The sequence below is a fragment of the Toxotes jaculatrix genome, chromosome 10 (genome assembly GCF_017976425.1).
Source record: "Toxotes jaculatrix isolate fToxJac2 chromosome 10, fToxJac2.pri, whole genome shotgun sequence".
In the NCBI taxonomy this organism is placed as follows: domain Eukaryota; kingdom Metazoa; phylum Chordata; class Actinopteri; family Toxotidae; genus Toxotes; species Toxotes jaculatrix.
The window spans coordinates 1,268,008-1,295,569 of NC_054403.1; the positions used below are offsets into that span (position 1 = coordinate 1,268,008).

General features: G+C 41.4%; 1 protein-coding gene, 5 non-coding genes and 1 pseudogene across 6 annotated transcripts; all 7 read left to right on the forward strand.

Annotated features, from left to right (window-relative positions):
- Window positions 1-1,562: 1,562 nt before the first annotated feature.
- Window positions 1,563-12,726, forward strand: LOC121188904 (NLR family CARD domain-containing protein 3-like; the record flags this gene model as incomplete). The annotated part of the gene is made up of 8 exons (XM_041048852.1): window positions 1,563-1,637; window positions 1,800-2,028; window positions 2,194-3,991; window positions 4,594-4,767; window positions 10,245-10,418; window positions 11,724-11,770; window positions 11,899-12,435; window positions 12,716-12,726. Coding segments are annotated over 8 exons (3,045 nt in total), but the record flags the coding sequence as incomplete, so codon positions are not given.
- A 9,453-nt stretch (window positions 12,727-22,179) lies between these two features.
- LOC121189045 lies at window positions 22,180-22,331 on the forward strand (annotated as a pseudogene).
- A 179-nt stretch (window positions 22,332-22,510) lies between these two features.
- On the forward strand, window positions 22,511-22,674 carry LOC121189100. Its single transcript, XR_005894811.1, has one exon. It is a non-coding gene; the product is annotated as a U1 spliceosomal RNA (small nuclear RNA).
- Window positions 22,675-23,252: 578 nt separating this feature from the next.
- LOC121189029 lies at window positions 23,253-23,443 on the forward strand. The gene has a single exon (XR_005894762.1). It is a non-coding gene; the product is annotated as a U2 spliceosomal RNA (small nuclear RNA).
- A 903-nt stretch (window positions 23,444-24,346) lies between these two features.
- LOC121189111 lies at window positions 24,347-24,516 on the forward strand. The gene has a single exon (XR_005894821.1). It is a non-coding gene; the product is annotated as a U1 spliceosomal RNA (small nuclear RNA).
- A 578-nt stretch (window positions 24,517-25,094) lies between these two features.
- On the forward strand, window positions 25,095-25,285 carry LOC121189034. The gene has a single exon (XR_005894766.1). It is a non-coding gene; the product is annotated as a U2 spliceosomal RNA (small nuclear RNA).
- A 380-nt stretch (window positions 25,286-25,665) lies between these two features.
- Window positions 25,666-25,780, forward strand: LOC121189060. The gene has a single exon (XR_005894778.1). It is a non-coding gene; the product is annotated as a U5 spliceosomal RNA (small nuclear RNA).
- The last annotated feature ends 1,782 nt before the right edge of the window (window positions 25,781-27,562 follow it).

Consider the following 27,562-nt stretch of genomic DNA (forward strand, 5'->3'; position numbering starts at 1 on the left):
TGTTTGGTTTGGTTTTGGTTTGTTGTTGCTGCTTCATATAGTTCAGACTTTACTATTAGAAAAGGCAGGAAAGCGCCAGGGGCCCCAACTAAAAGGGCCCCTGGAATAATATTCAGGAGAAATGAACTGAGTCTGAGTTGTTTTGTGTGGAATAATCACCTGCAGCTTGTTTCATCAAGTCATTTTCTACAGAAACACTGCAGACAAAATCAGTGGATCTCAGTCCATCTGTGTGTCAGTGAATGGAAATGCTCGTCTCTGAATCGTGTGTGAAAGATATGAAAGAAGAAAGAAGAGCCAATCAGTGGAGGAGCAGCTGATATTTCTACAGGACAAATGATGGAGAGGAGGATTTCAGTTGATGTGCAGATGAATGATTTGTGTTTTCTCTCCAGATGAAGGTAGAAAGTGTGTGTGAGCTGATGTGGATGTGAATTCAGCATCATGAATCAGTGTGAGGACAGAGAGGAGGGAGCCCCTCCCCCTAAAAGCAGTCTGTGTGGGGACCATGAGATCCAGACCAAAGCTCAGAGGTGAGATGAGGATCTCTAACTGTCCATGACTCTTCTCCATGTCAGAGCTCAGCACTCACATCACTGCACCATCATTATTCACACTCAAAGCTGTGTGTGTGTTGTGTTGAAGGCCAGAGCAGCAGCACACACCAGACTCTGCTGGACCTGGACCTGAACATGGACCTGAGCCCAGCTGTGTGTCCATGAAGAGTGACAGGTCAAAGGGTATCCTCATTGATTTCAAAGGACAGCCTCCCTCTGCTGCAAAGAAGTGAGCTGCAGCTGACTGCATGTTTTCTTCTTTACTATGAGAACACTGTATAAATAATAGACATGTTGTCCCTGTCCCCATGTCCCTGATGATCTTAATCTCTGTGTCCACCAGGATCCATCAGAGACCAGACTTCCCTGGACCTGAGCCCAGCTGTGTGTCCATGAAGAGTGACAGGTCAAAGCGTGGTCTCATTGATTTCAAAGGACAGCCTCCCTCTGCTGCAAAGAAGTGAGCTGCAGCTGAGTTTAAAATGTATCAGACAGCTGTCCTGTATAACTGGTCTCCTATGAAAGATGAAGTGATTGTGTTTTGTCTCCAGGCTTCATGAATGACACAGTATATGAACATGATCAGGCTGAAACACAGGCTTTAGTGGCAAAGTTGATGTTTCTCTTTTCAAGAAAAGCACTTCTTATGTTCTTATATGTGTCATTCAGATCAGAACTAAAACTCCCTGTAACTCAGCACCTATCCAGTTCCAGTGTTTGTGTTAGTGTCCTGTAGCAGAGGTGAGACCTCTGTCAAACCCAGTGTGAGTCCTTAAAACTCATCATTTAAAAGGTGGACTTGTTGTGATGACTCTAGGTCATGAGGTACAGAACTGATTGCTTGTTTCCTCTCATTGAGAATGTCACAGCACAGTAGTGTTTGCTTTAATCAGGACAGTCACCACAGAACATAAAAGCAGCTGTTGTTTGTGTACAAAGCATAAAACACTCACAGATGCTGCAAACATAATGTGAGCTAATTCTTCATGATTCCTCCACAGAGTGGACCAGAAGAGCTCAGAGGTTCCCAGTGCTCAGTCTGCCCAGCAGCATCAAACACACCTGGACTCCATATTTGTGGTCTGTACATGGACAACAACTACTTTGACATCTGTTGTGTTGACAATAATCTCCATGCTGCACTTTTTAGAGCAGTGGATTGTCAGTGTGTCCAACATGGATCTGATGTTTGGCTCCATGGTTTTACTTTGATTGTGTCATTCATATAGTTTTCTGTTCCAGCTGCTGGAGGAGAACATTGTCACTTTTGTGAAGAAGGAGCTGAAGAAGATCCAGAAGGTTGTGAGTCCAGATTACCCAGAATGCTCAGAGAGTCAGAGGGAGGATGAGGAGGTGTTGGACAGTGAGGATGAAGAGCAGAGGTGGGGCAGCAGAGAGGCTTTTGTGAAGATCACAGTGAACTTCCTGAGGAGAATGAAGCAGGAGGAGCTGGCTGACTGTCTGCACAGCAGTAAGAGGATTTCTCTAAAGATTCAACATGATGAACAAATGGGACATTTACTAACGTCTCAAGACATGGAGGGAAATATGTTCATGTGTGTTCTTTAGGGGGATGAACATGTCATGTTTTCTTTATGAATCAGTCATTGATGTTGTTTCTTGTTTGTTCATTCAGGACATGTTGCTCCAGTTTGTCAACGTAAACTTAAATCTACTCTGAAGAAGAAGTTCCAGTGTGTGTTTGAGGGGATCTCTAAAGCAGGAAACCCAACCCTTCTGAATCAGATCTACACAGAGCTCTACATCACAGAGGGAGGGACTGGAGAGGTCAATGATGAACATGAGGTCAGACAGATTGAAACAGCATCCAGGAAACCAGCCAGACCAGAAACAAGCATCAGACAAGAAGACATCTTTAAAGCCTCACCTGGAAGAGACGGACCAATCAGAACAGTGATGACAAAGGGAGTGGCTGGCATTGGGAAAACTGTCTTAACACAGAAGTTGACTCTGGACTGGGCTGAAGACAAAGCCAACCAGGACATACACTTCACATTTCCATTCACGTTCAGAGAGCTGAATGTGCTGAAAGAGAAAAAGTTCAGCTTGGTGGAACTTGTTCATCAATTCTTTACTGAAACCAAAGAAGCAGGACTCTGCAGGTTTGAAGAGGTCCAGGTTCTGTTCATCTTTGACGGTCTGGATGAGTGTCGACTTCCTCTGGACTTCCACAACACTGAGATCCTGACTGATGTTACAGAGTCCACCTCAGTGGATGTGCTGCTGACAAACCTCATCAGGGGGAAACTGCTTCCCTCTGCTCGCCTCTGGATAACCACACGACCTGCAGCAGCCAATCAGATCCCTCCTGAGTGTGTTGACATGGTTACAGAGGTCAGAGGGTTCACTGACCCACAGAAGGAGGAGTACTTCAGGAAGAGGTTCAGAGAGGAGGAGCAGGTCAGAAGGATCATCTCCCACATCAAGACTTCACGAAGCCTCCACATCATGTGCCACATCCCAGTCTTCTGCTGGATCACTGCTACAGTTCTGGAGGATGTGTTGGAAACCAAAGAGGGAGGAGGGCTGCCCAAGACCCTGACTGAGATGTACATCCACTTCCTGGTGGTTCAGTCCAAACTGAAGAATATTAAGTATGATGGAGGAGCTGAGACAGATCCACACTGGAGTCCAGAGACCAGGAAGATGATTGAGTCTCTGGGAAAACTGGCTTTTGAGCAGCTGCAGAAAGGAAACCTGATCTTCTATGAATCAGACCTGACAGAGTGTGGTATTGATATCAGAGCAGCCTCAGTGTACTCAGGAGTGTTCACACAGGTCTTTAAAGAGGAGAGAGGACTGTACCAGGACAAGGTGTTCTGCTTCGTCCATCTGAGTCTTCAGGAGTTTCTGGCTGCTCTTCATGTCCATCTGACCTTCATCAACTCTGGAGTAAATCTGCTGTCAAAAAAGAAATCATCTTCCCAAAGACTCAAAATAATAACAGGTAAATTTTCAACCTTCTACCAGAGGGCTGTGGACAAGGCCTTACAGAGTCCAAATGGACACCTGGACTTGTTCCTCCGCTTCCTCCTGGGTCTTTCACTGCAGACCAATCAGACTCTCCTACGAGGTCTTCTGAGACAGACAGGAAGTGGCCCACAGACCAATCAGCAAACAGTCCAGTACATCAAGAAGAAGATTGAAGAGACTCCCTCTGCAGAGCAAAGCATCAACCTGTTCCACTGTCTGAATGAACTGAATGATCGTTCTCTAGTGGAGCAAATCCAACAGTCCCTGAGTTCAGGACGTCTCTCCACAGATGAACTGTCTCCTGCTCAATGGTCAGCTCTGGTCTTCATCTTACTGTCATCAGAAAAAGATCTGGACGTGTTTGACCTGAAGAAATACTCTGCTTCAGAGGAGGCTCTTCTGAAGCTGCTGCCAGTTGTCAAAGCCTCTAACAAAGCTCTGTAAGTATATAGATAGTTGGATTTATTCATCATTATATAAAGACTCTGCTATTTAATTCAGCAGGTGGGAAAATAAATTCCTCTCTTCTTTAATTCCTTATCATCATCTCTGAGCTCTGAGCTTCATCACATTGAATCTGAATTAAAATAATGGATCCTACATTAAAGAGCCAAGTCTCAGCTTTAATTTGAGCAGGTTGACATCAGTACAGAAAGAACTGTGTGGGAGATTCAGCCCTATTAATGGTTCAAAAGTAACTGGACAAATACATGTGGAGTGAAACAAACTCCTCAGATTAAATATTTAGTGTAAAATCCTTTGCAGTCATTGACTGTAGTATCCATTATTATATTTTAAAGTGAATGTGCTGAGAGCCTGAACAACAAAACATGTCTAAACTGATTGTGTCATATTTAACTGTCATGTCTCCAACTTGTTGAGAATAAAACAGAAAGGATTTGAATCAGAGCCAATGAAAGATGATCATCAATGTAGAAACTTAGTTTGCTGTGAGCTGCAGAGCAAACTGAGAGTTTTGTTCCTTTGATTGTCCTTTCAACACAAATGTTATTTGACTTTTTCTTCATTGTTTCCTCTTCAGACTGAGCAGCTGTAACCTCTCAGAGAGAAGCTGTGAAGCTCTGTCCTCAGTTCTCAGCTCCCAGTCCTCTAGTCTGAGACACCTGGACCTGAGTAACAATGACCCGCAGGATTCAGGGGTGAAGCTTCTGTCTGCTGGACTGAAGAGTCCACATTGTACCCTGGAGACTCTCAGGTCAGACCAAATTCCAGTTTTTTGATGACTGCAATGACTACAGATGTTTCTTGAGTCCATCAGTGCTGACTTTAGAGGGGCCCATATCTAATGATTTTTAAAGTTTTTACATCTTTGATTGTTTCAGTCAATTGTGTCCTGAATGACAATTTTTTATCATGCATCACACTCTCATAATAATTTTACTAATTAAGTAAGAAAGTTAAAAATAATTATTGTTCTTATCTACTAGAAGGCTGACATTATGATGATCCACAATAAGAGAAGGACAAAGTCCCTCTACTCATGTTAGTGAAAGCTCATTGATTAGGACATATCTGATTGGATTAGAAACGATTTTTATCCACATGATTTCTTCTTTATTCAGATTGAGTTCCTGCAGTTTGTCAGAGATCAGCTGTGCTTCTCTGGCCTCAGCTCTCAAGTCCAACCCCTCCCATCTGAGACAACTGGATCTGAGCTACAACAAGCTGCAGGATTCAGGAGTGAAGCTGCTGTGTGGTTCTCTGGAGAGTCCACACTGTAGACTGGAGACTCTGAGGTCAGTTCACTGTCTGTTACTGTTGTAGATCTTATATCTTTAATCCACAACTGAACCTGGTTTATCTTCATCCAGAGCTTGAATCCATTCATCTTTAATGAACGAATGAACAAGATCTGAAATAGTTGTTGTTCCATATTGTGACTTTTTCTTCTCTCAGACTAAGAATTATTCCTTCAGTTTCACTTCATTTCAGTCAGTTCAATCAATCAGATGTTTTTATTTCACTTTTCATACAAATACATTGTAGCACAAAGTGCTGTACACTGTGTTAGTCCCTCCACTCCACACAGGCACACACCCAAAATCCATCAATAACCACAGTTAAGTAAAGTTTCCAATAAAATCAGGAACTGAGGAAACACTATCATAAATCTCAAGGCTTTGCAATGAGAAAACACTGGAGGCAGGATAAATAATCAAAATAGAAAAAATAATATAAATACATAACATGAACAATCAAAATGATAATAGAATGATCATATCTGATTGGATTAGAAATGATTTTTATCCACAATTTATTCTTTATTCAGATTGAGTTCCTGCAGTTTGTCAGAGATCAGCTGTGCTTCTCTGGCCTCAGCTCTGAAGTCCAACCCCTCCCATCTGAGACACCTGGACCTGAGTGTCAACAACAAGCTGCAGGATTCAGGAGTGAAGCTGCTGTGTGGTTTTCTGGAGAGTCCACACTGTAGACTGGAGACTCTGAGGTCAGTCACTGTCTGTTACTGTTGTAGATCTTAGATCTTTAATCCACAACTGAACCTGGTTTATCTTCATCCAGAACTTGAACTTGAATCCATTCATCTTGAATGAATGAATGAATGAATGAGATTTGAAATAGTTGTTGTTCCATATTGTGACTTTTTCTTCTCTCAGACTCAGAATTATTCCTTCAGTTTCACTTCATTTCAGTCAGTTGTCATGAATAATGTCTGTTGACTTCAATGAAACCTTCAGAACTCACACACTCGTATTTGTCACAGTCAGCAGACTAATGTTTTCTAAATGAAGTGTAGAAAATGTCCAGTGTGAGTTGTTCAAAGTCCATTTTTATCACAACAATATACAGAAGATCCTCAGAACTAATATTTGTACAAATCAACTGAAAAACACTTGCTGAAGAAAAAACTCTTCTTTCCTTTGAAGTTCATTTGAATGAAGTGTCAGGACTAATGTCAGTTCTTCTGTGTGTGTGTGTGTCTGATCTTTAACACAAGTGTGTAAATTGTGGTCTTTTCTCAATGAGTTGAATTGACTTGTTAAATGTGTTAAGGAGCAAAGAGTTAAAGGAGCACACTGTTGGTTTGACGTGTTTCAGTCCATTAACTGCAAATCTCGTTGTAAAGTGTCGCTGGCTGTTTGGAAAGACAACAAATAAAATGTATTATTATTATTATTAGTAGTAGTAGTAGTAGTAGTAGTATTAAATTGTGTGTATGTGACTTTGCTTCTGACCATTTTCCAAAGTTTTCCATTAAATCCATCTGTAATTTGGGATCAAATAGTTGTTGTTCAGTTGAATATGTTTAGTTGTGGATTTCCTGAGCTGATCTGCAGGATAGAGACCAGGACCAAGCAAGACATTTTTCCTGGATCAGGACTGAACATTTGAAGTTTGATCCATTTCAGTGGTGAATCAAAGTCAGTTTTTAGTCCAACATGTCTGATTTGATCTTTATCTTCTAATTCCAGACTTGACTGAGCTCAGCAGCATGTTATGAATCTGTGTTGACATGAATAGTTGTATGAATGTTGTGGTGACATTTGGATGATGTGTGTAGAAGGCTGACATTATGATGATCCACAATAAGAGAAGGACAAAGTCCCTCTACTCATGTTAGTGAAAGCTCATTGATTAGGACATATCTGATTGGATTAGAAATGATTTTTATCCACATGATTTATTCTTTATTCAGATTGAGTTCCTGCAGTTTGTCAGAGATCAGCTGTGCTTCTCTGGCCTCAGCTCTGAGGTCCAACCCCTCCCATCTGAGACACCTGGACCTGAGCTACAACGAGCTGCAGGATTCAGGAGTGAAGCTGCTGTGTGGTTTTCTGGAGAGTCCACACTGTAGACTGGAGAGACTGAGGTCAGTTCACTGTCTGTTACTGTTGTAGATCTTATATCTTTAATCCACAACTGAACCTGGTTTATCTTCATCCAGAACTTGAACTTGAATCCATTCATCTTGAATGAATGAATGAATGAATGAATGAGATTTGAAATAGTTGTCGTTCCATATTGTGTCTTTTTCTTCTCTCAGATTAAGAATTATTCCTTCAGTTTCTCTTCATTTCAGTCAGTTGTCATGAATAATGTCTGTTGACTTCAATGAAACCTTCAGAACTCACACACTCGTATTTGTCACAGTCAGCAGACTAATGTTTTCTAAATGAAGTGTAGAAAATGTCCAGTGTGAGTTGTTCAAAGTCCATTTTTATCACAACAATATACAGAAGATCCTCAGAACTAATATTTGTACAAATCGATTGAAAAACACTTGCTGAAGAAAAAACTCTTCTTTCCTTTGAAGTTCATTTGAATGAAGTGTCAGGACTAATGTCAGTTCTTCTGTGTGTGTGTGTGTGTGTGTGTGTGTGTGTGTGTGTGTGTGTGTGTGTAAATTGTGGTCTTTTCTCATTGAGTTGAATTGACTTGTTAAATGTGTTAAGGAGCAAAGACTTAAAGGAGCACACTGTTGGTTTGACATGTTTCAGTCCATTAACTCCAAATCTTGTTGTATTGTAAAGTGTCACTGGGTGTTTGGAAAGACACCAACAAATAAAATGTTTTATCATTATTATGATTATTATTATTATTATTAGTAGTAGTAGTAGTAGTAGTAGTAGTATTAAATTGTATATATTATGTGACTTTGCTTCTGACCATTTTCCAAAGTTTTCCATTAAATCCATCTGTAATTTGGGATCAAATAGTTGTTGTTCAGTTGAACATGTGTTTAGTTGTGGATTTCCTGAGCTGATCTGCAGGATAGAGACCAGGACCAAGCAAGACATTTTTCCTGGATCAGGACTGAACATTTGAAGTTTGATCCATTTCAGTGGTGAATCAAAGTCAGTTTTCAGTCCAACATGTCTGATTTGATCTTTATCTTCTAATTCCAGACTTGACTGAGCTCAGCAGCATGTTATGAATCTGTGTTGACATGAATAGTTGTATGAATGTTGTGGTGACATTTGGATGATGTGTGTAGAAGGCTGACATTATGATGATCCACAATAAGAGAAGGACAAAGTCCCTCTACTCATGTTAGTGAAAGCTCATTGATTAGGACATATCTGATTGGATTAGAAATGATTTTTATCCACATGATTTATTCTTTATTCAGATTGAGTTCCTGCAGTTTGTCAGAGATCAGCTGTGCTTCTCTGGCCTCAGCTCTGAAGTCCAACCCCTCCCATCTGAGACACCTGGACCTGAGCTACAACAACAAGCTGCAGGATTCAGGAGTGAAGCTGCTGTGTGGTTTTCTGGAGAGTCCACACTGTAGACTGGAGACTCTGAGGTCAGTCTGTTACTATTGTAGGATCTTATATCTTTAATCCACAACTGAACCAGGTTTATCTTCATCCAGAACTTGAACTTGAATCCATTCATCTTGAATGAATGAATGAGATTTGAAATAGCTGTTGTTCCATATTGTGTCTTTTTCTTCTCTCAGACTAAGAATTATTCCTTCAGTTTCACTTCATTTCAGTCAGTTGTCATGAATAATGTCTGTTGACTTCAATGAAACCTTCAGAACTCACACACTGGTATTTGTCACAGTCAGCAGACTAATGTTTTCTAAATGAAGTGTAGAAAATGTCCAGTGTAAGTTGTTCAAAGTCCATTTTTATCACAACAATATACAGAAGATCCTCACAACTAATATTTGTACAATTCAACTTAAAAACACTTGCTGAATGAAGTGTCAGGACTAATGTCAGTTCTTCAGTGTGTGTGTGTGTAAATTGTGGTCTTTTCTCATTGAATTGAATTGACTTGTTAAATGTATTAAGGAGCAAAGACTTAAAGGAGCACACTGTTAGTTTGACATGTTTCAGTCCATTAACTGCAAATCTTGTTGTATTGTAAAGTGTCGCTGGGTGTTTGGAAAGACAACAAATAAAATGTATTATTATTATTATTAGTAGTAGTAGTAGTAGTAGTAGTATTAAATTGTATATATTATGTGACTTTGCTTCTGACCATTTTCCAAAGTTTTCCATTAAATCCATCTGTAATTGGGGATCAAATACTTGTTCAGTTGAATATGTTTAGTTGTGGATTTCCTGAGCTGATCTGCAGGATAGAGAGCAGGACCAAGCAAGACATTTTTCCTGGATCAGGACTGAACATTTGAAGTTTGATCCATTTCAGTGGTGAATCAAAGTCAGTTTTTAGTCCAACATGTCTGATTTGATCTTTGTCTTCTAATTCCAGACTTGACTGAGCTCAGCAGCATGTTATGAATCAGCCCTTTTAGTGGTTCAAAAGTAACTGGACAAATACACATGAAGTGAAACAAACGCATCAGATTTAATATTTAGTGTAAAATCCTTTGCAGTCATTGACTGTAGTATCCATTATTATATTATAAAGTCAATGTGCTGAGAGCCTGAAGAACATAACATGTCTAACTGTCCAAATACTTACGGCCTTGACTGTACATGTCTGTTTATTAGTGATTGTATCATATTTAATTTTAAAGATGATCATCAATGTAGAAATTCCTCATTGGTTAGCAGGTGGATAAAGAGCTGATATTTCTGCTTCACTCAACAAATCTGTGTTTGATGTTTGGCCCAGTTTTCAAATGCAGGTCTGTTAGTTTGCTGTGAGCTGCAGAGCAAACTGAGAGTTTTGTTCCTTTGATTGTCCTTTCAACACAAATGTTATTTGACTTTTTCTTCATTGTTTCCTCTTCAGACTGAGCAGCTGTAACCTCTCAGAGAGAAGCTGTGAAGCTCTGTCCTCAGTTCTCAGCTCCCAGTCCTCTAGTCTGAGACACCTGGACCTGAGTAACAACAAGCTGCAGGATTCAGGACTGAAGCTTCTGTCTGCTGGACTGAAGAGTCCACACTGTACCCTGGAGACTCTCAGGTCAGGATCCATCAACCTGTTTAGCTGATGATTTACTCATATCTGATTTATATCAGTGGATAAACAGCCAACTTGTGTCGGATTGTTCAAAGTAAATTTTACTAAAGTTCAGCAGAACTTTCTAGACTCAGACAATTATTCATCATTTCTCTTCTACAGATGATGTTTAAGGAATTTGCCTTAAATACATTGAACCTGGACCAAAATGGACCAGAACCAAAAACAAAAATATGAACAAAAGAGAACAACAAAACAGACCAGCAGGTGTTGACAGAGGGTTCCTGTGTGATGTTGTGTGTCTGCAGGCTGTCAGGATGTCTGATCACAGAGGAAGGCTGTACTTCTCTGGCCTCAGCTCTGAGCTGCAACCCCTCCCATCTGAGAGAGCTGGACCTGAGCTACAATCATCCAGGAGACTCAGGAGAGAAGCTGCTGTCTGCTGGACTGAAGGATCCACACTGGAGACTGGACACCCTCAGGTATGGAGAGGCCTGCTGCAGCCACAGACAGTGTGTGATAGAGGAGGAAGAGCTGGAAACATTTAGTGTGTCACAGCTGATGACAGATCTCTACACAAGTGCTTTGAATTCAACAACAACACAAAGAGGAGTTTTCTCTAATTCTGATTTCAGTATCTCATCATGACTCACTGTATCATATTTAAGAGAAAATATGTGACAATCATTAAATCAGGTGTGGTCAGCTGTTTTCTGTGACCTGAGCAGGACTTTCTCAGACTGGATTTCATGCTGCATCAGCACAAAGCCAACGTGGAAACATTTGAGCTGCAGCTGCTTGAACTGCTCCTGAACCAACAGAGCCACTTTGAGCACTCAGAGTGCTTTCACCACAACAACCCCAAAGACTTTAGATACCTGTTCAGCGCTGACACACTAATAATAACATCCCAACAATAATAAGACCATCTACACTGCTCAGAGACATTCATCTGCCAGCGTCTCAAACCAAGGAGGAAATGAAATCAGGTCTCTGATCACGTCTCTGTCTTCTAAAATGTCCATGATCAGTAATCAGCTGAACCTCTCTGAGATCCTGATCTTGTCATTCTGAGATCTTTTGTTGTGTGTGACACCAAAAGTGATATCAAATGGAGAAGACAAATGATGAAATCTTTCCTCCATGTCACCTCCCTGCTCCGTATAATTCCAAGATAAGGACTCTAGGTCCTTTGTCTCTTTGCTGAATGAACAGAATAATCAAACCATCTATGAATGAGAGCCATGTAATGTCCATGTTTGCATGCTGAAAGAGAACGTGCTGGTCTGACCCCCCTCCTCCTTTCAGGGTGGAGTCTGGTGGAGTCCGATGGTTGAGACCAGGTCTGAGGAAGTGTAAGTGTGGTTTTCATTTGATTCCTGAAAACAAAGAAGCTCACATTCAACCATCTTCAAAGTGTCAATCAATGATCAGGTGATAGATCAATAACTGCAGCTGTGTTGTGTCTTCTTCTCTCCATCAGATTTCTGTGAACTCACCATCGACACAAACACAGTAAACAGAAAGATCAAACTGTCTGACAACAACAGGAAGGTGACACATGTGGAGGAGGATCAGTCATATCCTGATCATCCAGACAGATTTGACCAGTGGCCTCAGCTGCTGTGTAGTAATGGTCTGACTGGTCGCTGTTACTGGGAGGTCGAGTGGACAGGAGATGTTGATATATCAGTGAGTTACAGAGGAATCAGAAGGAAAGGAGACAGAGAAAACTGTGTGTTTGAATGGAACGATCAGTCCTGGAGTCTGAGCTGCTCTGATGATGGTTACTCTGTTTGGCACAATAACAGAATGACATCTATCTCCTCCTCCTCCTCTTCATCATCTTCCTCTGTCTCTGACAGAGTAGCAATGTACGTGGATTGTCCTGCTGGCTCTCTGTCCTTCTACAGAGTCTCCTCTGACTCACTGATCCACCTCTACAACTTCAACACCACATTCACTGAACCTCTGTATCCTGGGTTTGGGCTCTGGTCGTCTGGTTCCTCAGTGTCTCTGTGTAGAGTGTAGCAGAGAGAGTCTCCTCCTGTTAGAGAAACTTTCTCACTGTTGAACAGATAGTTCAGTCTGTACATGTCTGTCTCTTTCACTCACACACACCTTTTCAGATTCATGTATTAAAGCAGTTTATTTGTTAAACTCTTCTAAATGATTCCTTGTAAACTTCTTCCTCTTCCAGTCCTTTAAAGATGGAAGCTATGATTATTACAGGAGAAAAATATTTCTGACTTTTACTTTGTTAAGATTCTAATCCTGATCTTGTCCTTTCACATTAAAAGCATCATTGTGAACATTGTGTTTCTCTAAATATTGGGAAAACTGAGCTGATTCAGTTCAAACTAAAATGCAGTTCATCTGAAAGATCTGAGAGAAAACAAAGATAGAAACTTGTCAAACTGTCTGTCAGAGGTTCACAGAGTTAGAAAGCTCCTGACTACTCTGAAGAGTTTGAGCCTCGATTCTATGAATTTTAAAAGTTATCTTGAAAAAATACTGAGAAAAGATGAGTGAAAACCAGCAGCTGAAATTCGACTAAAACAAGAAGCTGTGAAGTTTATTTGAAAAATATTTAAAGAGTTTTTCAATGTCATTTGTCATTTTTACAGTGTATATCTGGTTTTCACCCTGTTTTTCATGTTTTACAGTGAATCCTCTGGCTGCTGATAATACTTGTGTAATTTTACTGCTGATGTCATTGGTCGTTTTCATTTTCACACTGCATCACATATTTCTGACAGTCCTTTCCCTTGTGATGTTTTCCACTTTGTCACCCTGGTTGTTGTTTTTAACAGTGCAGCCTAACTTCCACTTAACAATACATCTGCTGCTTTTTTTTTTATATATATATTTTACAGTGCATCCCCTGGTTCTAAGTTAGTCCAGAGCTCATCTATGACCATCATTGTTTATTGGATATATCCTGTGTCACCTTTGTTGCCATTTTACACAGTGCACAGCCTCAATTAAATTCTTTTACAGTGTATTTCCTGATAATCAATGTTAGATTTTTTACAGTGCATCTCGTATTTATCATTTTGCAGTGATCCTTTTAGTTGTCACATTTTTTACAGTGTATCTGCTTGTACTGAAAACATGGATGGAATAATACATGGAACATTATTCATACTATGACCAGTCCTCATCTTCCTGCTGATGTCATCAGTACTGATTGGTACATATTGATCCTAATAATCAGTGTGAGTCCTGTTGGGCACTTGTCAGTGTGACCACTGGAGGGCAGTAAACTCTCTGATTATTTGTCCATCAGTCAGACATCAGTATTTATATCAGTGTAATAATATGTGTGTTCACATACAGAGAGTCATTATCAGACTGATGAACATTAGAGCTAAAATAAGTCAGTAAATGTGGAATAATGTCAGTGTGAACATCAATATCATTGTCAGTGCTGTGTGCAGAGTTGTAGTTACTGACAGTGACCACTGGAGGGCAGAAGACTCCTGTTCAGTCAACACTAAAGACTGTGAAGCAACAACAAATAAACAAAACAAATCAGATCAGATGATCAGTCAATAAACATGGTTTAGGTGAATTGGACGAATAATGTAAAGAGATCAGTGGGGTGTGTTGCATTGTAGACAAAGCAAAGCAAAATTAACAAAAATTAAATCCACAATTTACTGGGTATTACATCCCTCACTCTCTCCTCGAGTGCTTTGTTGGCAGGAGCATTATAAACCCTAAGCCCCTTCCAAGACCAACCAATTTACAATCAATGCATTAAATGAGATCTCTGTTCATCACATCTTCATAATCAGGTCCCACATTAAACCCACAACAAAACACAAATCATCATTTCAATAATTCACACATACATGAATCTGCTTCATCATATCATCCATTATATTAATGCCAAACCAAAATCCCCCCTCCCACTCAGTGGAACCTGGTATGGCCAACAATTAAGCAGCTGCACAGGTATTTGCTACCACTATATAAGGCAGCCTTCTTCAGCTGCTCTGGTTCAGCCCGCAGGCACAGAGAAGGAGAGGACCAAGATGGCAGCAGCACTGGTAAAAGCATATGAGTGAATAAACCATCTTGAAATAACAGAGCTGGTGTGTAGTGTGTTTCTTATGTGTGAGGGTTGGGTATATGGTGGATTAGGGCTGGGCGATATGGACCAAAAGTCATATCCCGATATCTTCAGACTGAATATCGATTTACGATATATATCCCGATATTTTTATCACAAAGTGAGAGCAAATGTTCAGTCAAAGTCAAAGCCAAATATGACATGTCACATGTCACGATTAATTTATTTAACCTCTATTTAACAATCAGTTTTTCAACAGAGACCTGGTCGAAATAGCAGCATAAAACACAAAGTAAAACACCAATAGCCAAGCACTGCATCCTCAGCCACCCATTCAGCTCTGGAAGCGGTGCTGAGAGCTCCGGGTTAGCAGCTTGCTTGGATCAGATCAGATCAGAATCAGAAAAAACTTTATTAATTCCCGTAGGGAAATTTTTTGAAGTCACCCGAGATAGCAATGAATGCACTCGGGTGCTGAGTCTGTAACCGGGCTATTGTAGAGTGAATGACGTCACACGCGGTGTTTGGGTTTGCAGAGGGGGGAACATAAACTGCCACCATGATAACATGAGAAAACTGGGCAGATAATATGGACGAATTCCGACAGCACACAGTTCAACATCCGGGCCACAGATGCGCTCCTTCACGGTGATGTGAGCGGGGTTACACCACCGATTATTCACCAGAACGGCAAGCCCTCCTCCTTTGCGCTTACCGCTCCTGACGCAGTCTCTGTGGGCACGGACCGTGTGGAAGCCCCTGATGGTAGCGTTATCATCAGGAACATCCTGGTGCAGCCATGTCTCCGTGAAGCACATCACACTACACTCACGATACTCCCTCTGACTCTGGGCCAGCGCCATCAGCTCGTCCATCTTATTTGCGAGGGACCTCACGTTCCCCATGATGATAGAGGGGAGACACGGCTTAATACTTCTCCTTTGATGTTTCAGAGCCTCCCTCTTCCTCTTTTTGTTTCCTCTGCATCCCCGGTGTGTCTTGCGCCAAATTTCAACAGGGATCTCCTCTTGCCTTGTCAGTGAAAAAGCCGGCTTGAGGTCTAACAGCTGATCCCTGGTGTAAACAATGCGGGCCGTGTGGTGTTGTTGCGTCGCTACGCCGAAAAAAAGTAACGCAACGGCAAACAAAAGCCCCAAAAATCTCACAACCCACATGTCTCAGTGTGATGAAAAGAAAGTAATCTAACGTATTAAAAAAATAACGAAAAGTGCCTCAAAGATAAGAAAAGTAGAATAAAAGTGAAAGAGAATCGGGAGCTGCCGTAACAGGCTGCACACGTAGTGACGCATGCGCACTGGATGGATCAAGGATCACAGCGCAAGTTTGAACTATATCGATATATACGATATGGCCTAATTTCATATCCCATTTAAAAATATATCGATATATCTTTTATATCGATATATCGCCCAGCCCTACTGCATAATAAAATATCTGCAAATGTATAAAAAACTGACACATTTCTCTGTGGTGCATTGTGTAACTTGAGGTAGACGACTACTCACTTTACAGTTCAAGTATAAAACAGTAAGAGAACTCATTAAATTCAGATTAGAAATCATTTTATGCAACCTGCTTGACAGATTCCTCTAAATTTTCAGTTGTATAAAGAACTACAGTATTTGGTTCACCACTCCCCAAAAGCTTGGCTATAACTGAAGCACATGTCTTTGTTGTGAGTAGAACCTGAAGGAGCTGCTTCAGTATGTTGGAAATGAGATGAAGTATTTCATCAGTTACAGACTGAGAATTGTTTACTGTCTCTGTGTCGTTGTTGAAAGGGATCTGGTTAGACACACTTGTGTTATCAATGGAGCTGTGTATCTTAATGAGATGTCTCCTGAATCCACAATAACTAGAGAGACTTTTACCTGGATACATGGCATGAATTCATTTGAGGTTCCTGAACAAAAGCAACACTGAACCAAAGGATGAATTTACAGAGGAAACATCTCAACATTTTGGCTAAATAAGCTACTTATGGTTTGTTTAACAGCTTTGCTCTGAGCTCTTTTACTCTGTCTGCAAAAATGTGTACAGGCTGGAGAGAGCGTCATCATACTTCACACTGAAAACAAAATGTGACTTGAACAGCTCATCAAAAGCACCAAAGGATGTACATGACTGACATGACAGAAGCTTTTTGTCCAAGACAATATAAAAGGTGAAAACCTGGGTCTTTGAAGTTTCTGTGGCAAGAAGATATGACTGATGGGTTCCTTCAGTGGTCAGGAGATGATCCTCAAGGCTTTGGGATGACTGAAACAAGAGAAATATGTTTACAAAAATGTGTTTCTAAAACTCAGCAACATCTACAGTATTTGGAAGTTTTGACAAACCTTCTGAAATTTTACCAGATGATCCGTTGCCTCTCCGACGCTGATCTTTGTGGGACGCTTTCTTCCAGCTGGTTGTGGAGTGAGAAGATGAAGCAGCAGCAGAAGAGAAGCCATGTTGCTGTCCCACTCTGGAGACAGAGTGAAAAGTACTTTTACACTCATTATATATATTAAGTAGTGTGTTTATGATATTGCTCTGTGCATTGTTCTAATGGTTTTACTATGATCTTAAACATATACACATATAACAACTATTAATGGCCCAGTCATTATAAATCTGTGCTGGAGAGCAAAGCAATGTTCAGCCCTCACACTGAATCTTAACTGCAGACTTAAGTGGCCTATTTAGACTCAGAGATGCTTTTGTAAAATAAATCAATAAAATCACAATAAACTGATGACTGTTGGACGACTCACATAACTGCATTACTATTCTGATGATAACTGTACCTGCTTCATCAGCAGTGTCAGATCCTTCATTCAGAGCAGCTTTCAGTTGTTGTTTTAAGAGAGACGTCTCTTTCAGGTTCCTGCCTCCTTGATAACTTTATCTTTAAAACTGCTGTTCCATTTTTCAAGGAACCTTGAAGCAACCTCTGCTCCAAACATCAGTGAGAAGTCTTGCAAAAACGTTTAAAATAAACCAATATTTTTATTTGAAAAACATATATTTAATACTAACCAGTCCCATGACATCCAAGAAACGTGGAAACATGTAATACATCAGCTGACCACTGTGGGTCATGAAGAATCTGCTGACAGTAGTAGAAGGTTTCTCTCATCCTCTGAAACACTAAGTCAGGATCAGCTGTGTGGTGAAGGAGAGATATGGCTTCCATGCATTCATCTCTGATTGGCTGATCATCATATGTTCTGGATGATGTGGGACCTGCTTTTAGCTCCACTCTACTCTGGGATGAAGAGGTGGTTCTGGATTTGTCTTCATGCACCACTCAAGAAAGGGTTAGGGCCTTTGTTCCTTTGAATATCATAGAAGTTCCTGAAAGAAAAAAGCTGTCTCAAGAACAAATACTGTATGTTGCTTATATGCAAACAAGGGAGTTAAACTTACATATCATTTTTGGAGTATGGGTCTTTCAAAGATGGGAAAAGTGAAACAATCCCGAGGCCATGGAACTCTTTTGTTGCTTTACTAACAGCTCTCCTGCAAGCAGGAAAAAATCTCTTACCATTTTTGTCTGTTTTTATAAAAGGATACAGGATTAAGTTGAAGCCTCTTACCCTTCTTTTCCATGCATGTGAGCAACAATAATATTAACCAGTAACCGTGTGGTGGAATATTTCAAACGTCCAGTCTCTTCATACTCTTTAATCACAGTCATCTCTGCTGGTTTTGAAGTAAGAATTTGCTCCCCATTCTAAAAAAGAAAACATTATAAACACATTTACAACTACACTTAGATCTATGTTGTAAGCAAATACATTCATCTAATACCTGTACATATTATTTTTTTAGGAATTATGTCTAATAAATAATGATTAAAATCTAGTTGTATACAAGTTGCAAGGACACTGTCCATCAAAGGCTGGCATCCAGAATCACTTGTGTCTCTGCTTAAAGTGCTTGAGACTGACAGTGTATCTGTCAGACTTGGAGAGGAGGAGCCTTCACACCCTTGCTGCAGGACACTTAGATCTGAAGATCACACACACACACAAGTATAAGGCAAATAAAATCTAAAGTCCAGCACATTAAAACTATATCACAGACCTGGCTGGATATTACCTGTCTCAAGACAAAACATTACCATTACCTATAACTCTGCTTACCACAAGTAGTGAGGGTCACATATTCTGTCAGGTCTGAACGATCAGCCAGGTCCACCTCTGCTACCTGTTGATCTGTGACTTTCAGTGTTGTAGTCTCTGGGATAAGAAACTTCTGCTGGACTATACCATAACAACTCCACGTTACAACATGTTTACATCTTTATTCATTTAATACTAAACATCTGACTGACCTGCACTGAGAAAATCTGAGAAGCAAGCCTCTTCCAGTTTAATGTACTTCTTCTTCCCTCCATGTTGTACTTTGATCACCATGTTGGTTTGACATAAAGGAAGAAAATGTCATATGTCTGAGAATAACATGTTCAAGTTAAAGTTTATCCCAATTACACACTGTTAAAATACACGTTTCTCACCGCTGTTCAAAACAGCAAGGCTACAGTTTATAAGCTCAACTGTTAGCATGCTAGCCAAAACTGACTTTTCAGCTGCGTCTGTGCCGTTGAGCCGGAAATTATTCTCTTAAAACACCGACATGCGGTTGCATTGTTGGATGGTTATTTCCAAAACTGTATTAATTACCTTCAAGATGCGCGTCGTCATTAATTTGTGAAGCTTATCAAACAGTTTGTCATTACCGTCATACAGACACATCACACGCCACAGACAGTATGGCCGACATTAACGTTTGAGTGAAAGCTAACAGCTTTACAATGGCAGCTAAGGACAGTTAGCTAACTAATGCTGCGGGAGCTACTTGCTCTAAATAATGGAGTAAAAGCAATGGGGTTACGTTCAACATCAAGTTCGCAGTCATTAGCGGTACTATGTAAGTAGATAAAGTGAGAACAATGACAAAATATCACGCATTTAAAGTACTTTCTGATAAAAATCATGCTCTTACCAGCCTTGTGACGACGTTCCTTGTGCTGCTCATGCCGCGCTAAAATGCGTCGTGAACTCCAGGGACAGAGTTAAAACCAGATTCTGAACACCAGGGAATAAACTCCAAAATTCAACTCGGCCTGGGTGTACACCTTAACACACACTGTAGTCAGAGTTATACAATAAACTCCAGAAATGTAACTCTTTCACACTTTTTTGCCTGACTCCAGATTTTAGTACTTTGTGTATTTGCTGTGTGTTAGTATATGTAGTTGTGTACAGTTCAGCTGCTGCTGTCCTTGGTGCTGAATTCACCAACCCAGCTGAATGGTCCTGAGTGATTATTGTTGTAATTCATTTGGTATTTTTGACAAGATTGAATATCATTAGTATGAGTTATGTTTTGGTTAATGTTAGGCTTTCAGTTATGATGTGTCCTCATAACTATATTAAGACAACAATGTGTGTGTGTGTGTGTGTGTGTGTGAGAGAGAGAGAGATAGAGAGAGAGAGAAAGAGAGAGTGTTTGTCCTTTGATGTCTTTGATGTATCAACATTCTACAGTCTGATGTCACAGGCTGCAGTAAGTGGACACACAGCCAGAGACAAGTTCAGAAGTCAAACAGGAGCAGAAACAGTTGGGCTGGACAGGACTTGCTCATGATTTAGGAAGAAAGAAGCACTCAGATATTTCTGCACAGTTATTGACAAGGAAGGGAGGAGCTACTGCTGTTACAAGGACAAGAGGAAAACTACAGTGCTTTTATGTAAATTGAAATCATTTGTGGTTCAAAAGTTCAAAAGAAGCAAACATGAGGCTTCAGCAGTCTGACTTATATAGTTGAAACAGGCGTCCTCCAAGTCTTTTTTTCATTTATGTTGGAGATCAACCATCAGTGCTTTGCATGTGGAACAGTAGTTTGCCTGCAGCCACAGATCCAGACTCTGCAGCTCTGGAGGTGGAAGTAACTGCAGAGACGAGAAAGCACAACACCATGGGAGAGAGAAGAAGCCAAGTTAGTAACATACATTAATGGGATATGAATGTGTACAGATGGAGAGGGAGAGGAGGACAGAGGAAATCAGTGCATCATGGGAAGTCTTCCAGCAGTGTAGACCTATAGCAGCATAACTAGTGGCTCATTCAGGAAAGCCTTACTCAGCTCTGACTATAAGGTTCATCAAAAGGGAAAGTTTTAAGCCTCCTCTTAAACATGGAGAGGGCGTCTGCCTCCAAGACCCAAACTAGTAGATGGTTCCACAGTAGAGGAGCCTGATATCTGAGGGCTCTGCCTCCCATTCTCTCTATTGGAGACTTTAGGAACCACAAGTAAACCTGCATTCTGGGAACACAATGTTCCAGGGTAGTAGGGGATGGCTGCACTGCTGCTGTGACCCGGCTTGGTAACACAGCCGGCCATTGCCAACTCTTAACATTCTCCTCTCCTTAGCTATGCCGCGATAAAATGCGTCGTGAACTCCAGGGACAGAGTTAAAACCAGATCCTGAACACCAGGGAATAAACTCCAAAATTCAACTCGGCCTGGGTGTACACCTTAACACAAACTGTAGTCAGAGTTATAAAATAAACTCCAGAAATGTAACTCTTTCACACTTTTTTGCCTGACTCCAGATTTTAGTACTTTGTGAATTTGCTGTGTGTTAGTACATGTAGTTGTGTACAGTTCAGCTGCTGCTGTCCTTGGTGCTGAATTCACCAACCCAGCTGAATGGTCCTGAGTGCTTATTGTTGTAATTCATTTGGTATTTTTGAGGAGGTTCAGTATCATTAGTATGGGTTATGTTTTGGTTAATGTTAGGCTTTCAGTTATGATGTGTCCTCATAACTATATTAAGACAACAATGTGTGTGTGTGTTTGTCCTTTGATGCCTTTGATGTATCAACATTCTACAGTCTGATGTCACAGGCTGCAGTAAGTGGACACACAGCCAGAGACAAGTTCAGAAGTCAAACAGGAGCAGAAACAGTTGGACTGGACAGGACTTGCTCATGATTTAGGAAGAAAGAAGCACTCAGATATTTCTGCACAATTATTGACAAAGAAGGGAGGAGCTACTGCTGTTACAAGGACAAGAGGAAACTACAGAAAAGTCCAGATCACCTCCAAGGTTTTCAGTAAGTCAGTACATGTTAGTAGTTCATGTTAGCGTTTAGTTCATTTAGTGAAATGTTTTGTTCAGATGATTTGTTTGTTAACTTGATGTGATATTTAAGCACACAAGAACACGATGTTCAGCCAAAAAGTGTTTGGGCACACACACAAAAAGTAGCTGTTTTAAATATTTCCATCTTACATCTTACAGACTCAGTAACAGCCTTTATCAGATGATGGATAGTCAGAGAATTCTCGTCAGGTGGATAAGATGATTTTTGATTGCTTCTTGTGCTTGGATTTGTAGAGAAATCCAGATGATTATTGTCTCTATTAAACATTGGATTTGTTAGTGGCGTTTTAGCATGTATAAAGAGACTTTTTATGTGTTGGTGTTGCTCACGGCCATACCACCCTTGGCACGCCCAATCTCGCCTGATCTCGAAAGATAAGTAGAGTAGGGCCTGGTTAGAACTTGGATGGGACACCACCAGGGAATACTAGGTGCTATAAGCCTTTTATCTCCAGTTTTGATTCACAATAAACAAAAAAATATCATCCCTAAACTAGTGTGGTTCATCTCCATCTTGTGACGTGGCCTTGTTGATTTAGAGTTATATGTCAACTTATTAAACCCATTTTTAGGAGAGGGAGCTGAAAAGGGAGCTTGCTCCGCTCACTCCACGCATCGACCTGGCATTGCAGTGCCGCCGGGAACGGTGCACCTTTCTCTTGCTTTGTAGAAAATCAAGCTCTGACACACATGTTTAGTTAGGAGTCAAACTTTTACAGTGGCTGAAAGGGGAGCTGATGCTCAAGGCACTGAAATGTGGGATTATGCATTGTGGGCACCGTCAGCCAGAGTGCTGTGCCTGGTGACCACCACCCGCTCTCTTCCAACTGCAGCTCATACTTACCTGGCAGGGGAGATACCATGATCAACAAGGTGGTTCACCCAGGGTGAGGCTCAGCCATTGCACTACGGCTGTGCTGACCCCTGCGAATTCCCCAAATGTGGGAATCTCGACTGCATCATTTCTGGTAGTGGGGGACTGCGTTCGCGCTCTCCCCTGTTGTGTGTGTGTAGAAGAAAACACAATGTGTCAGGAATTCCCATGTGCTAACCTGTTGAAGGCTCTCCATTTTGTGAAGTGGCTTTGTTGATTTGGGGTTACATGTCAGCTTTTGCAGTCTGTCCACAAAGCGGCAGTGTTGCTCTGCAGAAGCTCTCTGGCGTACGCTACAGAGCGGCGTGTTTAGTCATGACAATTCCCCGTGTTCCCATTGGAATTGGGGAAGTGGGCGTGGCCTTTCCATGACAAAATGAAGTGTGAGCTCTCCTGTCCCACTTTGTGGCTTGTTTGTGGAAGAAATGTGTGCTAGATGTTGTTCTAGTATGTTTTATTTCTAGGCTTTGGTGTGGAAAAGCAATGAGTTGAAGCAATTTTTGGCCGGCTTTGCCGTATGGCTGAGCCTTTTGAGTTGGTGAAAAGTCAAACATCTTTGTATAGCGGCAGGGAAAAGTACACAGCAGACAGATGGGCGGAGTTGCTAAGTGGCGGCAATTGATAAGCTGGCTTACAAACGGGACACCGCGACACTGTGACGGTTGTACCAAGAGCTTGATTTGGACGTCAAAGGCTTGGGCCTCATCGCTTCTCGGCCTTTTGGCTAAGATCAAGTGTAGTATCTGTTCTTATCAGTTTAATATCTGATATGTCCCCTATATGGGGATAACGTATTAAACCCATTTTTAGGAGAGGGAGCTGAAAAGGGAGCTTGCTCCGCTCACTCCACGCATCGACCTGGCATTGCAGTGCCGCCGGGAACGGTGCACCAAGTCTTTCGCCTTTTACTAAAGACTTCCGTGGAGAGGAACACCAATGAGTTGAAGTTGTTTTTGGTTGGCTTTGCCTTATGGCTGAGCCTTTTGAGTTGGTGAAAAGTCAAACGTCTTCATAGAGCGCCACAAGTGTGAGCTCCCCTGTCCGACTTTGCTCTTCCTTTGCGGAAGAAATGCGTGCTAGATGTTGTCATTTCGTTGGTATACTTTATTTTTAGGATTTGGTGGGGATGCTGGCGTCTTTGAGACAGGAAAAGTGTACATGATGACAATAAAAAAAGAAATAACGCTACTGAATGAACCTATTTCTTCAATATGACAGATGATGCTTGAAAAATATACAGTTGTAAGAAGCAAAGGAAACAAGAGAAGCTTTTACAAAAACAAGTTTCATGCAGCATTTTCACATTGCACTCATCAAACACACATTCACAGATGAATACATGACTTTATGTGTGTACAGGTCTAGTGTTTTTTTTTTTTTGTATTCTTTGACATAGGCACAGGTACTGACATAGGTCTGAGATGCTAAGAGAGAGAGAGGTTAGGGCGAGGGAATGCATTATGCCAGAGAGTGTCCTCACCAAGATATAAGTACCAGTATGTGTGAGTGTGTGTGTGTGTTTGTCCTTTGATGCCCTTGATGTATCAACATTCTACAGTCTGATGTCAGAGGCTGCAGTAAGTGGACACACAGCCAGAGACAAGTTCAGAAGTCAAACAGGAGCAGAAACAGTTGGACTGGACAGGACTTGCTCATGATTTAGGAAGAAAGAAGCACTCAGATGTTTCTGCACAATTATTGACAAGGAAGGGAGGAGCTACTGCTGTTACAAGGACAAGAGGAAACCACAGGAAAGTGCAGATCAGCTCCAAGGTTTTCAGTAAGTCCATACATGTTAGTAGTTCATGTCAGTGTTTAGTTCATTTAGTGAAATGTTTTGAAAAGTGTCCCACGTGGGCCTTTGCTTTCTTTCCCAAGAGACAGCTTGACCCCAGCGAATTCCCCAAATGTGGGAATCTCGACTGCATAATTTCTGGTAGTGGGGGACTGCGTTCGCGCTCTCCCCTGTTGCTTGCGTGTAGAAGAAAACACAATGTGTCAGAAATTCCCATGTGCTAACCTGTTGAAGACTCTCCATTTTGTGAAGTGGTTTTGTTGATTTGGGGTTACATGTCAGCTTTTGCAGTCTGTCCACAAAGCGGCAGTGTTGCTCTGCAGAAGCTCTCTGGCGTACGCTACAGAGTGGCGTGTTTAGTCATGACAATTCCCCGTGTTCCCATTGGAATTGGGGAAGTGGGCGTGGCCTTTCCATGACAAAATGAAGTGTGAGCTCTCCTGTCCTACTTTGCTAATTGTTTGTGGAAGAAATGTGTGCTAGATGTTGTTCTAGTATGTTTTATTTCTAGGCTTTGGTGTGGAACAGCAATGAGTTGAAGCTATTTTTGGCCGGCTTTGCCGTATGGCTGAGCCTTTTGAGTTGGTGAAAAGTCAAACATCTTTGTATAGCGGCAGGGAAAAGTACACAGCAGACAGATGGGCGGAGTTGCTAAGTGGCGGCAATTGATAAGCTGGCTTACAAACGGGACACCGCGACACTGTGACGGTTGTACCAAGAGCTTGATTTGGACGTCAAAGGCTTGGGCCTCATCGCTTCTCGGCCTTTTGGCTAAGATCAAGTGTAGTATCTGTTCTTATCAGTTTAATATCTGATATGTCCTCTATATGGGGATAACGTATTAAACCCATTTTTAGGAGAGGGAGCTGAAAAGGGAGCGTGCTCCGCTCACTCCACGCATCGACCTGGCATTGCAGTGCCGCCGGGAACGGTGCACCTTTCTCTTGCTTTGTAGAAAATCAAGTTCTGACACACATGTTTAGTTAGGAGTCAAACTTTTACTGTGGCTGAAGGAACATGCGGCTAAGTTTTTATCAAGTGAATTGTGCACAACCAGTCAGTTGATTTACTGATATCACCCAGGGAACCCCGCTCAACAACACAGTGCACCTCAGCTACGATGATTGGTCGCGGACTCCCTGAAGACGCCTGATGGTTTCCCAGACTTTGTAGTCTCCATGTAAAAGCCAGGCCTGGATTTTTCAGGCTGGAGGTGGTGGGGAGGCTGGGATTTAGCACGCGGCAAGCCAAGGGAGGCGCACCGCGACGGTGGTAGCCGGGACGACTAGGGTCCTCAGCTGCTCTCTGAGACAGGCCTGTTCTGACTCTTGTTTCTCTTCATAACGCACAAGTCTTTCGCCTTTTACTAAAGACTTCCGTGGAGAGGAACACCAATGAGTTGAAGTTATTTTTGGCTGGCTTGGCCTTATGGCTGAGCCTTTTGAGTTGGTGAAAAGTCAAACGTCTTTGTAGAGCGCCACAAGTGTGAGCTCCCCTGTCCGACTTTGCTCTTCCTTTGCGGAAGAAATGCGTGCTAGATGTTGTCATTTCGTTGGTATACTTTATTTTTAGGATTTGGTGGGGATGCTGGCGTCTTTGAGACAGGAAAAGTGTACATGATGACAATAAAAAAAGAAATAACGCTACTGAATGAACCTATTTCTTCAATATGACAGATGATGCTTGAAAAATATACAGTTGTAAGAAGCAAAGGAAACAAGAGAAGCTTTTACAAAAACAAGGTTCATGCAGCATTTTCACTTTGCACTCATCAAACACACATTCACAGATGAATACATGACTTTATGTGTGTACAGGTCTAGTGTTTTTTTTTTTTTGTATTCTTTGACAGAGGCACAGGTACTGACATAGGTCTGAGATGCTAAAAGAGAGAGAGGTTAGGGTGAGGGAATGCATTATGCCAGAGAGTGTCCTCACCAAGATATAAGTACCAGTATGTGTGAGTGTGTGTGTGTGTTTGTCCTTTGATGCCTTTGATGTATCAACATTCTACAGTCTGATGTCAGAGGCTGCAGTAAGTGGACACACAGCCAGAGACAAGTTCAGAAGTCAAACAGGAGCAGAAACAGTTGGACTGGACAGGACTTGCTCATGATTTAGGAAGAAAGAAGCACTCAGATGTTTCTGCACAATTATTGACAAGGAAGGGAGGAGCTACTGCTGTTACAAGGACAAGAGGAAACCACAGGAAAGTGCAGATCAGCTCCAAGGTTTTCAATAAGTCCATACATGTTAGTAGTTCATGTCAGTGTTTAGTTCATTTAGTGAAATGTTTTGAAAAGTGTCCCACGTGGGCCTTTGCTTTCTTTCCCAAGAGACAGCTTGACTAGTGGCTTTGTGGACAGACTGCAAAAGCTGACATATACAACCTGGCTGTGTTGCTGTGCTGACCCCTGCGAATTTGAATGTGAATGTGACCTGTTAAAAGCTCCAGCTTCAGTAAATAGATTTTTAACCTCCAACACTTTGCTCTGAAGAGTCAGTGACAGGCAGCTGAGTGGAACCAAGCAGAGAGGAGAAGTCAGTCATTGTGACGTTCGCCTCCACACTTCACACACTCCTCACTCAACCACAAAGCAGGTGGAGAATGTGTAACAGTGTGTGTATATGTGTCCTTTCACAGACACAAATATTATCACTGTTATATTTGGAGGAACAAAGTGGTGACGAGTGATCTCACAGACACAGAGAGCAGCAGTGTGGACAGTCTGTAGGAGGGTGTGCATGTGTTTGCCTGTTTGAGTGTGTTTCTGACTTTAGGAGCATGTAGAAAGTTTGTGTTTTATCTTTGATGTGTTCGTCTTTGCTAAATGACCCATTTGCTTCTATCGTCTCTGTATGTGGATGATACTGACATGAAAAGTAAAGCTGAAGGTGAAATGAAGGAGATGCAGAGAGACAGTACAGGAAGGAGTGAGTCTACATAGAGACAGATGAAAGGAGGGAGAGAAACAGGTGGAGGAAGGAGAAGCTTGAAGTGGTGAGTTTTCAATACACTGAATAAAAACACAGCTTTCCCTCATAATTAATATTTTTAAATGCACATCAAAACATTTGAGATTTTTAAATCAGCTCATGAGTCATTTTAAAATTCATTCCTGATGTCAGGAGTACTAGCTTTTTCTGGGGCTTTTATTTTCCATGGTCCAGAATAAACTTTAAAGATTAAACTAAGATGCATGAATGAAACTTCACTCC